At 40.5% G+C, this 16,773-nt stretch overlaps 1 protein-coding gene across 5 annotated transcripts in view; it reads left to right on the top strand.

Moving 5' to 3' along the window:
* The window catches only part of SORD (sorbitol dehydrogenase), a 61,235-nt gene that overhangs the window by 3,196 nt on the left and 41,266 nt on the right, over positions 1–16,773 (top strand). For 4 of the 5 annotated variants that reach the window (XM_075208136.1, XM_075208138.1, XM_075208139.1 and 1 more), the window contains 3 exons: positions 5,435–5,635; positions 7,762–7,795; positions 15,784–15,948. In XM_075208136.1, coding sequence (XP_075064237.1) covers positions 5,561–5,635; positions 7,762–7,795; positions 15,784–15,948 — 274 coding nt within the window. In that variant the 5' untranslated portion in view covers positions 5,435–5,560. The remainder of the gene's footprint in view (positions 1–5,434; positions 5,636–7,761; positions 7,796–15,783; positions 15,949–16,773) is intronic. The other variant, XM_075208140.1, reaches the window with a different exon arrangement.

Below are 16,773 nucleotides of genomic sequence, written 5' to 3'. Positions count from 1 at the left end.
CTTCAGCCTCTCTGCCCCCTTCAGCCTCTCTGCCCCCTTCAGCCTCTCTGCCCCCTTCAGCCTCTCTGCGTCCCCCATAGTGTCTCTCTGTCCCCTTCAGTGTCTCTCTGTCCCCTTCAGTGTCTCTCTGTCCCCCTTCATCATCTCTCTGTCCCCCTTCAGTGTCTCTCTGTCCCCTTCAGTGTCTCTCTGTCCCCTTCAGTGTCTCTCTGTCCCCTTCAGTGTCTCTCTGTCCCCTTCAGTGTCTCTCTGTCCCCTTCAGCCTCTCTGTCCCCTTCAGCCTCTCTGTCCCCTTCAGCCTCTCTGTCCCCTTCAGCCTCTCTCTGTCCCCTTCAGCCTCTCTCTGTCCCCTTCAGCCTCTCTCTGTCCCCTTCAGCCTCTCTCTGTCCCCCTTCAGCGTCTCTCTGTCCCCTTCAGCCTCTCTGTGTCCCCCTTCAGCCTCTCTGTGTCCCCCTTCAGCCTCTCTGTGTCCCCCTTCAGCCTCTCTGTGTCCCCCTTCAGCCTCTCTGTGTCCCCCTTCAGCCTCTCTGTGTCCCCCTTCAGCCTCTCTGTGTCCCCCTTCAGCCTCTCTGTGTCTCCCTTCAGTGCCTCTCTGTGTCTCCCTTCAGTGCCTCTCTGTGTCTCCCTTCAGCCTGTCTGTGTCTCCCTTCAGCCTGTCTGTGTCCCCCTTCAGTGCCTCTGTGTCCCCCTTCAGTGCCTCTGTGTCCCCCTTCAGTGCCTCTGTGTCCCCCTTCAGTGCCTCTGTGTCCCCCTTCAGTGTCTCCCTTTAGCCTGTCTGTGTCTCCCTTCAGCCTGTTTGTGTCTCCCTTAAGCCTGTCTGTGTCTCCCTTCAGCCTGTCTGTGTCTCCCTTCAGCGTCTCTCTGTCCCCTTCAGCCTGTCTGTGTCTCCCTTCAGTGCCTCTCTGTCCCCTTCACTTCCTTTACTTACCTTCTTCCCTGAAGTCTTCTCTGCTGCTGCTCCTTACTGAGGCTGCCGGACATGATGACGTCACGCCCGGCAGTCAGTGAGGAGGAGGATTCGGCGCTGGATGATGGGTAAGTTTGTTTTTTGTTGTTGTTTTTTTTTCTTCCTTTTTTCTTTTTTTGTTTTTCTAGGGCGATCGCGGCACCCCTGTGACAGCGCCGCGGCACCCCAGGGAGCCGCGGCGCACAGTTTGGGAACCGCCAACATAGACGATGAAATGCCATCAACGTCGTCTTCCAAGCCCAATGCCCAATCTCCTAGTACAGGGCATGCAAAATCCAAAAAGCCCAAGTTCTCAAAAAAAAAGCAAAAAGAGAAACTTTAAATCATCTGAGGAGAAACGTAAAGTTGGCAATATGCCATTTACGACACATAGTGGCAAGGAACGGCTTAAGCCCTGGCCCGTGTTCATGACTAGTGGTCCATCTTCACCCAAGGATCTTAGCCCTCCTCCTCCTCGCCCCCCCTACAAAAAATTGAAGAGAGTTATGCTGTCAGCAACAAAACAGCAAACAACTCTGCCTTCTAAAGAGAAATTATCACAAATCCCCAAGGCGAGTCCAAGGGTGTTGGTGGTTGTCAAGCCTGACCTTCCCATCACTGTACGGGAAGAGGTGGCTCGGGAGGAGGCTATTGATGATGTAGCTGGCGCTGTGGAGGAACTTGATGATGAGGATGGTGATGTGGTTATTGTAAATGAGGCACCAGGGGGGGGAAACAGCTGATGTCCATGGGATGAAAAAGCCCATCGTCATGCCTGGTCAGAAGACCAAAAAATGCACCTCTTCGGTCTGGAGTTATTTTTATCCAAATCCGGACAACCAATGTATGAATGTATGGCCATATGTAGCTTATGTAAAGCTCAAATAAGCAGGGGTAAGGATCTTGCCCACCTAGGGACATCCTCCCTTATACATCACCTGAATAACCTTCATAGTTCAGTGGTTAGTTCAGGAACTGGGGCTAGGACCGTCATCGGTACAGGGACACCTAAATCCCGTGGTCCAGTTGGATACACACCAGCAACACCCTCCTCGTCAACTTCCTCCACGATCTCCATCAGATTGAGTCCTGCAGCCCAAGTTAGCAGCCAGATTGAGTCCTCTCCAATACGGGATTCATCCGAGGAATCCTGCAGCGGTACGCCTACTACTGCCACTGCTGCTGTTGCTGCTGTTAGTCGGTCATCTTCCCAGAGGGGAAGTCGTAAGACCGCTAAGTCTTTCACAAAACAATTGACCGTCCAACAGTCGTTTGCCATGACCACAAAATACGATAGTAGTCACCCTATTGCAAAGCGTATAACTGCGGCTGTAACTGCAATGTTGGTGTTAGACGTGCGCCTGGTGTCCGCCATCAGTGGAGTGGGATTTAGAGGGTTGATGGAGGTATTGTGTCCCCGGTACCAAATCCCGTCGAGATTCCACTTCACTAGGCAGGCGATACCAGTTGATGGTTTTCTTATTATATTGTGGTGACCCACTCCTCTACGCAGTCCAGATACATTTATTGGTGCGAATCATACAAGTTCAGGGTTTTTAATTTATATTGTGGTGACCACTCCTCTACGCAGTCCAGGTACATTATTCGGTGCGATTCATACCAGTTGATGGTTTTCTTATTATATATATTGTGGTGACCACTCCTCTACGCAGTCCAGGTACATTATTCGGTGCGATTCATACCAGTTGGTGGTTTTCTTATTATATTGTGGTGACCACTCCTCTACGCAGTCCAGATACATTTATTGGTGCGAATCATACAAGTTCAGGGTTTTTAAATTATATTGTGGTGACCCACTCCTCTACGCAGTCCAGGTACATTTTTTGGTGCGATTAAGACCAGTTGATGGTTTTCTTATTATATTGTGGGGACCACTCCACTACGCAGTCCAGAAAGATACCTCGTTGCAATGTTTTGGACTAATAACTATATTGTGAGGTGTTCAGAATACACTGTAAATTAGTGGAAATGCTTGTTATTGAATGTTATTGAGGTTAATAATAGCGTAGGAGTGAAAATAAGCCCAAAAACTTGATTTTTTTAACTTTTTATGCTTTTTTCAAAAAATTCCGAATCCAAAACCTTAAATCCGAACCAAAACCTTTCGGCAGGTGTTTTGCGAAACAAATCCGAACCCAAAACATCACAAAAATCCGAATCCAAAACACAAAACACGAGACACCAAAAGTCGCCGGTGCACATCCCTACTTTAAACTTCATTTTTTGCCCTTCAGGACTAGCTTTTTCAATATGAGAAAATTCTATATTCCTGTTTACACACTTATTTTTCTACTACAATAACTTAAGCTAAGATTAATGAGTTTCATTAAATAAAACACCTTTGAAAGACCAGTAAACATCCCCCGTTATTATCATAACTACTATACCAGTGCCAGAGCAATGGCCATCTAATCCCTGCCACCTCCATTTTGGCATCAAGGCTGGAAGAGGGGTGGTCTTTACCACCTGGACAGCCAAACATTTGCATGCTTGGCTAACCAGCCAAAGATTGGCTACATGTTGCTGAAGCTGAAGTCCTGCAAAATGAGAGGACGGTGCAGGACACAAATATGATGAAAGGGAAGATTTACAAAATACTGGTCCTTCCAACACCCATAATCCAGTTCATGCTCTTTCAATTACAAAAGAAGTGTGTAAAACAGAAACCAAGAATTGTTTTATGACAGGCCTCATATGGGAGCACATATATAATTGTTAGCAGATGAGCTGACTGGGCCAAAATGCTGCTTTTTTGATTTATGCAGAAAGCATAATGCTTATTACTACTCTTCAATCTTAGACGTTGGGTGTGAAAAAGGGCACTATCCTAGGAAACTTTCATGTAACATTTTTCTTTCCTGTTTCTAAGTGGTACAAAATAGAGACCCGTACTTCTCTTCCACGTGCCCAGTAATAGATGTGCCCACTTTCTCCAAGAGGATGAACCAATACAATAGTATTTTACATAGACTTGGCTAAACTAAAAGCCTCAGTTATTTCAGGGATGTTGTTTTAGCTTAGGAAGGGCATAAGTCATGCGTGATTTCATATATGCTGGTGGTGCAGAGTTTGTGAAAGCTAGTTGAGCACACATCAGATAATGATCAATAGACTTGCTGTACTTTTCAAATATTTAGCCAACCAAAAACATAGCAACCTGTATTCAGAGGGACTTTAGTTGAAAAATGCATTGAAGCTTGATTGGAAGCTTGTGCTTATTCCAGTGAAAAAGTATGTATATTATACTTTGTAACAAAGCATATTGTATGATGATTTGCATATGATATAGCAAGGTAGAATATATATCCTTTACAAACACTAGCATGCCCCAACTGTTAATGTCAGCCTACAGGCCCTATAGTGCACCAACACAAAATGGTGTTTTTATTATTACAAACTATTTTATTGCCCCACACCCACTACCCAGGGGTGCCTGCACAGGAATGCCCTTACTGTACATTGCCTACGTGAATATGTCCATTCACTACCTGGTTCACTCCCCTAATTCATAGGCTGTAGTAAGTGCCTTTTTCACTCCTAGATCTTCCACTTCTGAGCATGCGCAGACTGATTTTGCGGAGGATATGCAAAAAAACCTGCAGGTACGCTCCTTAATGACTCGGGCCCTCTGTGTTTCTTTAGAGCTCATATTTCTTTTTAATTATGTTTTTGGTGCAATACATTACATTGGACATAAGTACCACAAATGTACTATGTGCAGACTGCTTTGTCGGATAAAGCAAAACTAGAGCATTTGCATATACAGCAATTGCAATTGTTTTGTGATTATTTTTTTTTCTTCTTATGGGTGACATTTCCTCCTTGGTTGTAATTTGTGTATGGTCTGATTTAAAACAATTTTTAAAATGTCCAATGTCCCTGAGACCTAGCACAAGAGCTTTGCGCAACAAGATAGGTTCCATCAAAAGAGTCCCTGGTAAATGAAGAGATTCCTCACTTACATCAGCATTGCTTAGGCATAGCTTCTGGTCGCATCAAGCGTGCTTGTTTACAGAAAAGGCTGGAATCACATGCACAATCTTTACCACCTTCTAGTGTTAATGCTAGTAAGAGGTGAATATACTTTTCTTCTCCTTTATAAAGTACCTACATATTACACTGTGCTGTTCTATGAGGGAGACACATTGAACATACATCGATGGCAGTGATATATACATTGAAACATAAGCTTACAATCTATAAATAAAATACTAGGTTATATTTCTCCTTTAGGGAATTGAAAGACACATATATTTATTTAACAGGAGTGAAAGTTAAATGGTATATTTTGTGGAGAAACTCTTCTTAGGAGTATTATATTACAGCAGTCTAGTGTCTCCAGGCATTTTGACAAAAGAGAAAATAGATTAATAGATAAATATTAGTACATAGTTCTTGTGTGATAATTTTGTCTGACTAAGCAGAAGAGAGCATTGCAAATTGTTTTAAATACTCTGTCTCCCTCAGATCCAGGGTCAAAAGCTGAAAGAAAATTTGGCAAACAAGGTTCAGATAAAACTTTAACCTGAAACTCTGAAAAAACAAGTGCAACATATTTAGCGAGGACACAGTCTCTCAGGAGAGAAAAAAATTATGGCAGCCACAAAGCTGGGACAGTCTGGGGAGAACCTGTCTGTGGTAGTCCATGGGATTGGAGATCTGCGTTTGGTAAGCCTTTACCTACATCCATTGTGTGTGTTGCCATGTACAGGACCTAGTAAGACTTATTTAATCTCTTAATGACAAGGGCACTTTGAAGCTTCATGACCAGACTCTTTTTAGTATGCTTGCTATGTTCCAATTAAACAACAATAATGTTTTAGTGTTAACTAACTAGCTAAACTACACACAAATTATTAACATTTTCCCGGTGTGCCTCCAATAAATATGTGTTCCCATATTTCTCTGGTTTTCAATACCTAATTAAATATGTGTAATTTTCTCCAGTTTAGGGTAAATTATAGGGGCTAGCAGTGAGAGAGTTGGAGCTGAGATAGTGGATTCTGGTGATCATGTGATCACCAGGGATTCCAGGTGCACAACGGTGGCTGATCTTCATTTTGGAGTTAGCCCGGCTCCAGGTATGCAGCTGTACATAGCAATTTGCAGCTGCCACTTCTATTCATCTTGAAAACATGGCATATAAGTATGGTTAAAGCCAATATCCATCAGGGGGGTGTAATAACAAAGTGCAAATAGCAAGGATGTGCTCTAACCTACAGGTGTACTACATGCATCATGTTAATAAATATGCCATATTATATTGTCTTGTCACCTCCAAATCAACAATCACAACTGTTCTGTTTCCTCAATATTTTCTTGAATATTGTAAAATGAAAATATAGTATTGTACTCTTTTGTCTACTGTGTACTGCCTCAATTCAGTTCAATATTTCTTTAGAAGTTATTAGAAAATCTGATCATGTGCTAAGAAATTACTTACAGTTTATGTCAAGACTAAACAAATTGCTATTACTCTGATATAATAGATACCATGTGTTACTTGTGCACATTGTAGACTATTGCTGCATTGAATAACAAGCCTGAAATGGTTATACATTAAAATGCAAACCCTGTAATAAGTGCATATTTTACATATATATTTGATATTAATATTAAATATTAAACAGACATGTTATCTATCAGTAGTTATACTTGGGTCAGGTGTCAGAATTTTTGCTTAATAATTGACTAAAGGTCATTTGTTCAAATGTTATCTCTGAAAATAGATTTGAACAAAGATTTCATCTTTGTCTACTCCTAGTTTCTCGAGCAGTGACCTTTTTTTGTTCTTTGGTAATACTCAGTCTTGTTTTATTACTGTGTTTGTTGCAAATTGACTATATGAATAAATGTTGTTAATAATATCAATTTATATTATGTTTTCATTTATTACAGAACTGTGTTTATTATTGTCTCTATCATTAGTGACCCTGATAATGTTTAACTTTTTTTTAAATTACATTTAACAAATAACTCTACCTCAAATCTCTTAAAAAATGAATATTAAGAAAAATAAAAAATGAATATTAAAGAATAGTAAGTTCATTATATCAAGCCACATTTTTTTAACACTTTGTTCATTGTCAGGTCTACACTGATGCTACTAACATGGATGGGCATTGTTGGAACTTTCCTCAGTATAGTAATGTAATGGTTGAAATGTATAGTTAAATGATCAGACTGGAAACAATAAGTAAAATACTGTGAATTTGTTAGATTTTGCATAATAGAGCTATAAACATTTTTAATGTATTACTTTATCTAATATTCAGTAATTTAATAGTGGGCATCATTACTCCAGGTCACCATGGAGGGCTCTCTTTTTTGATAGTTCCAATACTAGATGGATAGCTCCACCCTTAGTTTTCTGTACTAGGAATGTATAATCCTGTGATGCCAGCAAATGAGGCTGAGGTGAAGGTGGTCTGTGTGCAGCATAGAAACATGTCCACAGGACTTATTAATACAATAGTTGACAGGTTACCGTTTCATACAACATAAAGGGCATCTTAACTAACAGTCAGTGTTTCAGAGACAATTCCATTAGAAACATATCACTATAGGCCAGAGAGATTCAGGAAAAGCAAATGATATTTTTCTTCATAATCTTCAATTTCTTTATTCTTCTTGCATTAATTTACTACTGTGGAAATACCAATCTAGTAATATTGTGATGTTCTGGTTGTATAAACTTAAACTGCTATTACATAAATTTGCACATTCAAATGGATAGTACAACAATGCCTTGTTCATAATTTGATTTCTTATTATTTTTTTATGCTCCCATTTAGGAAAATCGACCAATTCCTGAACCGGGTGAAAATGGTGAGTTTTCTTTCTTATTCATAAAGACCATTGCTTCTATTATTTTTCTGGTACGCAGATGGAAGTATTCAATTATTCTGTGTAAAACCCATGATCCTGAGATGATGATTTGTGCAAATTTAGTATCTGCTGTAGGCTTTCCTATTTACGCAACACATTTCACAGGCAGTACTTGGTCCATCCACAGCTCACTTTGTAGGCTTGTGTTTCCACAAGATTGCTACTGCATGATATATACTGTGACAATTTCTAGCTGCAGAACATCTCTGACAGCCTTTTTATGATCTTTCTTTGACATGGAAGAATCAGTGGAGTGGAGAGCCATAGAGTCTCATGTTGCAGGCCTACAGGTGCTAATTATTATTTGGACTGCTTAATGCCTAGCCTGGATCCCAAGGTAGTTGTCAGTGTAAATGAGTAATTAGGATGTGTTCATTCCTGCCTCCTGGTGGCTGTTTCAAGACCTGCAGAGAAAGAACAACATTGTGTGATAAATATGCCAGGCCTGCTTAAATGAAAGTAGCATTACTATGTTAAACATTTCTACTACACTTCATGTAGAGACTCTGTGATTGTTTTGGATTTTGGGAAATCAGGGATGGTAACTGAAAGTCTTGTGAGAATGACCGTAGTGGATATGGACTGTCTTTTTATGGCATTATGGATTACATTTCTGCATTGCTTTGCACCAGCATAATGTATATTTGTTGTTGAGCGACTTTCTGTCATCCGTTTATCAGAATACAATTCTCATCAGATGCACATAGACAATGAAGTCCTTATGGTGCATCTCAGATTACCCAGTGGGCTAGATAGTTGCAGCATGGATGGTGAAGATTTTTAGCATATTTGTGCAGTGCAGCAATTAAATTCCAGGGAACCAACTTTTGGAGTTTTTAGTGCTTTCAATGAACAATTAATAAATGTGAATGGGTTCAAAATATTGGAATTCAGACAGGGAATACAAAGTTCAGGACATTGACTCCTTAAATTGGTCTTTTAAATCAGATATGAATAAAATAATATACAAATCGGGAGCCAGTCAGTCATATCTAGGAACCAGGGGATATGTGCAACCAGTGACCTCAGTTGAATGAAAGAAAACTTACACTCCAGCAATAATTCTTTGGGGAGTCAGATTGACTACCTGGATTCTGGGATTTGTCCATCACAGTTTTAAACTACTCCAACCTTCTTCATCTAATAGCTTTTATGCGCTGCCAGTGATATTTGTTACTTATACCAGAGGGGTACAGGGTGTAAAACAGTTAGGAGGTAGGTGGGAATACCAAGATACCTTTTCCTGGATAATTACCTTGCCTGCTTGCTGATCTATAGACAGATGATCACAGATGGGATCATATGACTACTTACCTGTGGAGGTGGCCAATTACAAACCAGGGACGAACCTGCTTGTAATCCAAAACTACCTCCCCCTGTCGGTGTAATGCCACTATGGAGACAAGCTCCAATGCCGTATGTGGACTCTTAACTATCAAACTTTGATTCCTGTATCTGTTCCAGGCCTTGGCCTAGGGCAGAAAATACAGACTGTAGGGCAACCTCTGATCGTCCACAAGGGCCTCCAACAGCCAATGAAATGAAAACGTAGCCTGCCTTACAGTAGCTAAATGTGTGTCAATTAAAAAAAATGCATTTCTAAAAACAATTAGCATGTGATGTTTATGTAATAGTCAATTCCATAATCATTAAAATGTTTACAATAATTATTTTTGGACATAAGATTACAGATTTGCTGGTCCAAGAGTTGGATATGTGTATGCTGTTGTGAGAGTATAAAATAATTGATAGTTATTAAGATGTACAAATATATGGTAAATGCCTTAAAAAAACTATACAGAGCTACGCTTTGAAGAAAAAAAACAGAGGCTTCCTATGAAACAGACAGCAACAGGATTCCAGACTGACGGAAGCAGCTGGCAGGAAAAGCATGTAATGCTGAACAGAGGATGTGGGCTTATATGTATATTTGCTGAGCTAAAGAGATTTCCTTATATGTCCTTGTCGTTAACCAGTTAATGCTGGTCACTATGTATAATAAAGGATCAGCTTGCATGGACCCTCAGAGCTGAATTTGAAACTGCAACACCTCGTTTGTGTTTCATTTCTCCACTTTGCTGTCGACGGCAAAATACCACATAGGAAATCAGGTTATCAGAGATTGATAGTAGGGGCACCAAGCCTCGGTACCCCGACACTGTGAACAAAAAAAGAATCCCAATGATCTTTGGCAAAACTGTTTTTGACTATAAATTAATAAACTAATTATTAATCATGCATTGTCTTAATATTATTTGTACTAGTAATTAATATTCTAACAGTTACGTTTTAATAAAAACATTTGCAACCTGTAGTCGTCGGTGAAATCACTAAACAAAAATGTTATTAATGCAAAACTGAACTCCTAATGAGTGAAGCTGATGAATCTTACAGAATTTCGGAACCAACCAAAAAGGATTAATGAAACCTGGGCGAGACACGCTTACGCAGAATTACACAAACTCTTGTCACTTGCTTTCACGATTAATATATAATATGTTATCATGAGCAGAATACTATTATGAAATGTAATGTTTACACAAATTTTTCCTTAGACATTTCTAATTTAAAAAATGCAATAGGAGAATAACAACAGGGGTGTTAAACAATATTGCAAACTAGGAAATGCCATTTTCACCTTCCATATACTTCCTGAGTAGCTTCTTTTACTGGAAAATATTCTCTATCTATATCACTTCTTGGATATGGTTGCAAGTCTGCCATTCCTTATTACTTTCTCGTGTCTTCCCTACCTGTTTAGATTCCACGGCTATCTTGCATTAACGTAAGTAAATAATCGAGGATGATTTTAAGTGCTGCAGAAAGGAGTTTCAGATGCTAATTGAGTTTCCTGAAATATATAGTGCATCTGGAAAGTTTTCACAGCGCTTCACTTTTTCCACATTTTGTTATGTTACAACCTTATTCCCAAATGGAATAAATTCCTTTTTTCCCCTCAAAAATCTACACACAATATCACATAATGACAACGTGAAAAAAGTTTTTTTTGAGATTTTTGTAAATTTATTAAAAATAAAAAACTAAGAAATCACATGTACATAAGTATTCACAGCCTTTGCTCAATACTTTGTTCATGCACCTTTGGCAGCAATTACAGCTTCAAGTCTTTTTGAATATGATGCCACAAGCTTGGCAAACCTACCTTTGGGCATTTTCACCCATTCCTCTTTGCAGCACCTATCAAGCTCCATCAGGTTGGATGGGAAGCGTCGGTGCACAGCCTTTTTCAGATCTCTCCAGAGATGTTCAATCGAATTCAAGTCTGGGCTCTGGCTGAGCCACACGAGGAAATTCACAGAGTTGTCCTGAAGCCACTCCTTTGATATCTTGGCTGTGTGCTTAGGGTCGTTGTCCTGCTGAAAGATGAACCATCGCCCCAGTCTTAGGTCAAGAGCGCTCTGGAGCAGGTTTTCATCCAGGATGTCTCTGTACATTGCTGTATTCATCTTTCCCTCTATCCTGACTAGTCTCCCAGTTCCTGCCGCTGATAAACATCCCCACAGCATGATGCTACCACCACCATGCTTCACTGTAGGGACGGTATTGACCTGGTGATGAGCGGTGCCTGGTTTCCTCCAAACATGACACATGGCATATCTAATCGCTCTTTCAGTGTTAATTTCTCTGGATCAGTCCTAGGTCCTCTGCTATTCTCTATCTACACCACTTCTCTTAGAAAACTAATAAGCTCCTTTGGATTTCAGTATCCTCTCTATGCGGATGATACACAAATTTATCTATCCTCTCCTGATCTTTCACCATCTGTGTTGTCTTGCGTTACTGACTGTCTTTCTGCCATTTCATATTGCATGTCTTCTCGCCAACTCAAACTCAATCTCTCAAAAACTGCATTAATAATATTCCCACCCAAAAACAGAAGCTTCCTGCCTGACATTTCTATTTCTGTTGATAACATGACCATAAATCCCACCCCGCAAGCTCGTTGCCTAGGTGTAATCCTTGATTCACAACTGTCGTTTATTCCCCACATCAACTCTATATCTAAATCATGTTACATACACCTAAAGAACATTTCCAGAATACGCACATATCTGACACAAGACACGCAAAAACATTAATTCATGCACTCATCATCTCCCGCATCGACTATTGCAATTCCCTCCTTACTGGTCTTCCCAAAGGCAGACTTGAACCCCTACGATCTATTTTGCACGCAGCGGCTAGATTGATTTTCCTTACAAATCGTTATTCCTCTGCTGAGACACTCTGTCAGTCTCTACATTGGCTGCCTGTATTTCAACGAATCCAATATAAAATTCTTCTACTAACATACAAGGCCATCAACAAAATTGCACCGACATACATTGTCTTGAAATATCTCCCTACTCGACACCTCCGTTCTGCACAAGATCTACGTCTCTCCTCCACTCTCATCACATCCTCCCATTCTCGGTTACAGGATTTTTTCCGGGCTGCACCCACTTTGTGGAATTCCCTTCCTCGCACAGTAAGACTCTCCTCTAGTCTTCAAACTTTCAAGCGTTCACTGAAAACCCACCTCTTCAGACAAGGTTATGATATTCCTCAACCATCATCTTAATTTCCCTAGATTACCCTATTACCATCCTCTACACTGCTAACGCAAGACAACAACCCTCTGACCAACATTGCCACACACACAGCACACTCAATACTTTTACCTTTGCAGTCTAGCTGGTCCATTGTGCAATATGATGTAGCACATGCCCTTGTGTTTCTAACTCCCATTGTCCCATAGATTGTAAGCTTTCGAGCAGGGTTCTCTTACCTCTCTGTCTGTGTGTATTACCCAGTATTGTCTTATCAATGTTTGTTCCCAATTGTAAAGCGCTACGGAATTTGCTGGCGCTATATAAATAAATGTTGATGATGATGATGATTGATGATGGCATTCACGCCAAAGAGTTCAATCTTTGTCTTATCAGACCAGAGAATTGTGTTTCTCATGGTCTGATAGTCCTTCGGGTGCATTTTGGCATACTTCAGGTGGTCTGCCATGTGCTTTTTACTAAAGAGTGGCTTTCTTCTGGCCACTCTACCATACAGGACTGATTGGTGGATTGCTACAGAGATGGTTGTCCTTCTGGAAGGTTCTCCTCTCTCCACAGAGGAATGCTGTAGCTCTGACAGAGTAACCATTGGTTCTTGGTCACCTCCCTGACTAGGGCCCTTCTCCCCCGATCGCTCAGTTTAGACGGCCGGCCAGCTCTAGGAAGAGTCCTGGTGGTTCTGAACTTCTTCTATTTACTGATGATGGAGGCCACTGTGCTCATTGGGACCTTCAAAGAAGCAGATATTTTCCTGTACCCTTCCCCAGATTTGTGCCTCCAGAAAATCCTGTCTCTGAGGTCTACAGAAAATTCCTTTGACTTCATGCTTGTTTTGTGCTCTGACATGCACTGTCAAGTGTGGGACCTTATATAGACAGTGGGTGCCTTTGCAAATCATGTCCAATCAACTGAATTTACCACAAGTGGACTCCAATTAAGCTGTAGGAACATCTCAAGGATGATCAGTGGAAACAGGATACACCTGAGCTCAATTTTGAGCTTCATGGCAAAGGCTGTGAGTACTTATGTACATGTGATTTATTCGTTTTTTATTTTAATAAATTTGCAAAAATCTCTAAAAAACTTTTTCACGTTGTCATTATGGGATATTGTGTGTAGAATTTTGAGGGGAAAAAGGAATTTATTCCATTTTGGAATAAGGCTGTAACATAACAAAATGTGGCAAAAGTGAAGCACTGTGAATACTTTCCGGATGCGCACTGTACCTGGACATGTTAACAAACACCGCTTTGTAAAGCTGCCATCAAAATTTCTGAATTTAATTGCAACATTATCCCCAGAAAACACAATTTAGTGGTATTTGTTGGTCGAAAATGGGAGTCGTACTTTTCCTAGCTTTGCCCGGAACATTATCATTAGCTGATTGGCTAATACTAATTCTCCAGGTAAAAGGTGATCAATGCTAATCAATGCCTAGTTTCCACCAGACAAGCATGCAGTTATTGAGGCTAAGTATGGTTCTGAAGACAAACTTCACAGATTGAAGACAAGATTAATCAGGACCCTGGTGGACGTGGCAGTTATACAAAAGGAAATGAGACATTTTGTCAGCAAAACAGCCATTATAATTGGCGACATTGAAGAGGACTTGTACGTGTCACACCCTGAAAGATATGCCGGAAATGGAGAAGAGCACTGTGACATAATTTGCTTTCTAACCCAACCCGTTTCCCCCGCACTGTTTTGGGATCTGCTGTTTTCAGTAACTATCCCTTGCTGACTACTCCTACTGGTGCTGACTAAGATGGCCGTTTGCAGAATGAGTACCAACTACACACTGATGTGATGTTGCCAGTTGTAGGATGGTAGAAGCTTCTATCGTCATGCTCCTTCATCGGCACCTAGGGGTTGGGGAGGGAGGGGTAGATTTCAATCTATTGGTCACAGGCATATATAGCAGTGCAGGGAATAGCATCATGGAATTTGTGTTCAATTAACTGTTCTTTGAAGTGCATATACATATACCACAAGATAGTAGTACTGTACTAGACTACTAGTAAAGCACTACTTTTTATGCTTTTATGCCTCCTTTTTATGCTTTTTTTAGTGCAAGTCTGGGGTGGGAGAACTGCCCCTAGCCATTTTTAGCTAATGTGTAACTAGACATTGTCAGAGTAGACATTTGACTTTAATAGTAGTGGCAAAGCGGTGAACCCCCTGTCCATTTGCAATCAGAAGACCGGGGTCAAAGACAACCAAAGGTATATCAAGCTTGCAAATACTGAGAAGGTAAAGGATAGAACAAAGCTTATTGATGTCAGGCACTGCTGAAATAGGCCTATGTGTCCTAGTGGAATGTGATGTCATTGTGCTGGTATACTGTGAAACTAATAAAATGATAGCTGATGCTATGACAGAGCTATTATCAAGACCCAAGCTTGAAGAACTCAGAGCAAATTGTGACTTGCTTGATAACTAGTTGTGAATTGGATCTGTTAAAATCTTGTGTATTTATAGGCCTATTGCAAAAGCTACTCCAATGTTTGTGCTTTATAGTTTATTTTAACTCCCTGTTCTCGTGTTACATTGTTAGGCTATTATTAAAGGTTAAAAATGTTGAACGCATGAAACTAGTGAAGCAAGAGGCCTATTTGCCACATCTCTTCTGCTTAGGGACAGTTGAGTTTGTGGGAAGCCTGCATGGGAAAGCTGCGTACGTGGTTAAACCTTACACAGTCACACACCTAGGTGGTCTAATGGGGTAATTAGACCAAAAGCAGGAGATTTGTATAAGCCAGAATTGTACATTTGTGTTTGTGACCAATGCTAGAAGAGCTGGCCGGTGTCTAGAGAGCTGGTCTCTGATAGTTAGCATTAGGGTCACCAGGAGGTGTAAGTAACTCTGTATTGCTTACTGGTGTCATACTGACAAGACTGCATGCTGTTATTGTGAAGCAAACAATAAAGCACTGTTTGATTTGAAGCAAGAAGTTGTTCATGTATGAATCACCTAAGGGTGTCAGTGTCGCAAGGTGTCAGAAGTTCTACACTAGAAACAGACAGTTGCATGAGATGTGTGTTGCTACAGTGTAAGGAGCAGCTTATACATTTAGCTCTTTGTTAAAACATCTTTATCTTAAAGGTTGATTTAACTAGTATTGCTTTAACATTAAGCCCACCTTCTGGGGAAAAATCATTATAGATTTAATTTATGCCAGTGTTTGGACTGCAGAATGCAACAGTTTTCTGCTGAAGAAAGCCAAACTTTGAAGTATCAATATGACCACAACCAATACTGTGTTTCAGAGAATATGCATACATACAACATGGTATTTTGTTTGTCAAAAAACCATACATTAATCTAATTTAATTTTATTCAATAATATTTATTTACAGAGGTGTTGATAAAGATGCATTCCGTGGGAATATGTGGTTCGGATGTACATTACTGGCAACATGGTCGTATTGGAGATTTTATTGTGAAAAACCCCATGGTTCTTGGACATGAAGCTTCCGGGACAGTGGTTAAAGTGGGAGCCTCTGTAATTCACCTGAAACCAGGTACCCAACCATGATGATTATTCTGCTGTTCATTAATATTCAATTCTTTACAAGTTGAATTTTGAAGAGTACAAATTTAGAATCTACTTTCTTCTGTAGGAATATTTTTTTTTTATAAATGTAACAAATGTCATTGCCAATGTCAAATTTAAAAAAAAAAACATGACATCCCACACCAAGGTAGCAGAACTGCATGATTGTCATGTCCAGAAACCTCATCGTCTGGAAGATACACCCCCCTCAGTAGATTGGTAATGTTCCTACGCGCTATCTGCAGCAGTCAAGAAGATTTTGAATATTAGTGCTGCTGACACCTGTTTGTCACTTATTGTACTGCTAGGCTGCACATGAGCTGTCAGACACTTGTTGCAGTTGCCAAGAACTTCCTAAGTAGTCTGGGACATCACAAGGCCCTGAGATCCCCACAATTTGTGTTGATCACTGGAATCAGGAAATAACTGGCAGCCAATATGCCGTAGTGTCACTTACTAAAGAGAAGAGCTGGCAGTAGGAGTCTCATGAGGAACCAAAGGGAAAGAGGCCAAAAGTAGGACATATAGGGCAGAACCAGAGTAAGACTCTATGGGGGATATTCAATTGTTAGCGAGACGGGTGAAAATCCTGCGCTCGAAAAAAACCCCAAAAACCCGCGCTCGTTTTTTCCTGTTCGAGCGCTCGTTTTAAAAACAAAAACAAAAACGCTCAATTCAATTGTTAACATTGCATCCACCCCCCTCGCGCTCTATTATTGGTCCTAGCGAGTTTAAAATGAGGAGTGGTTAAGGCAGTTATTTTAGTATAAAAAAATAAAAGAAAATTAATGCA

Source organism: Mixophyes fleayi, chromosome 4 (assembly GCF_038048845.1).
Source record: "Mixophyes fleayi isolate aMixFle1 chromosome 4, aMixFle1.hap1, whole genome shotgun sequence".
NCBI lineage: Eukaryota > Metazoa > Chordata > Amphibia > Anura > Limnodynastidae > Mixophyes > Mixophyes fleayi.
Note: the sequence above shows the minus strand (reverse complement) of the source record. Positions and strands in the feature narration are given on the sequence as shown.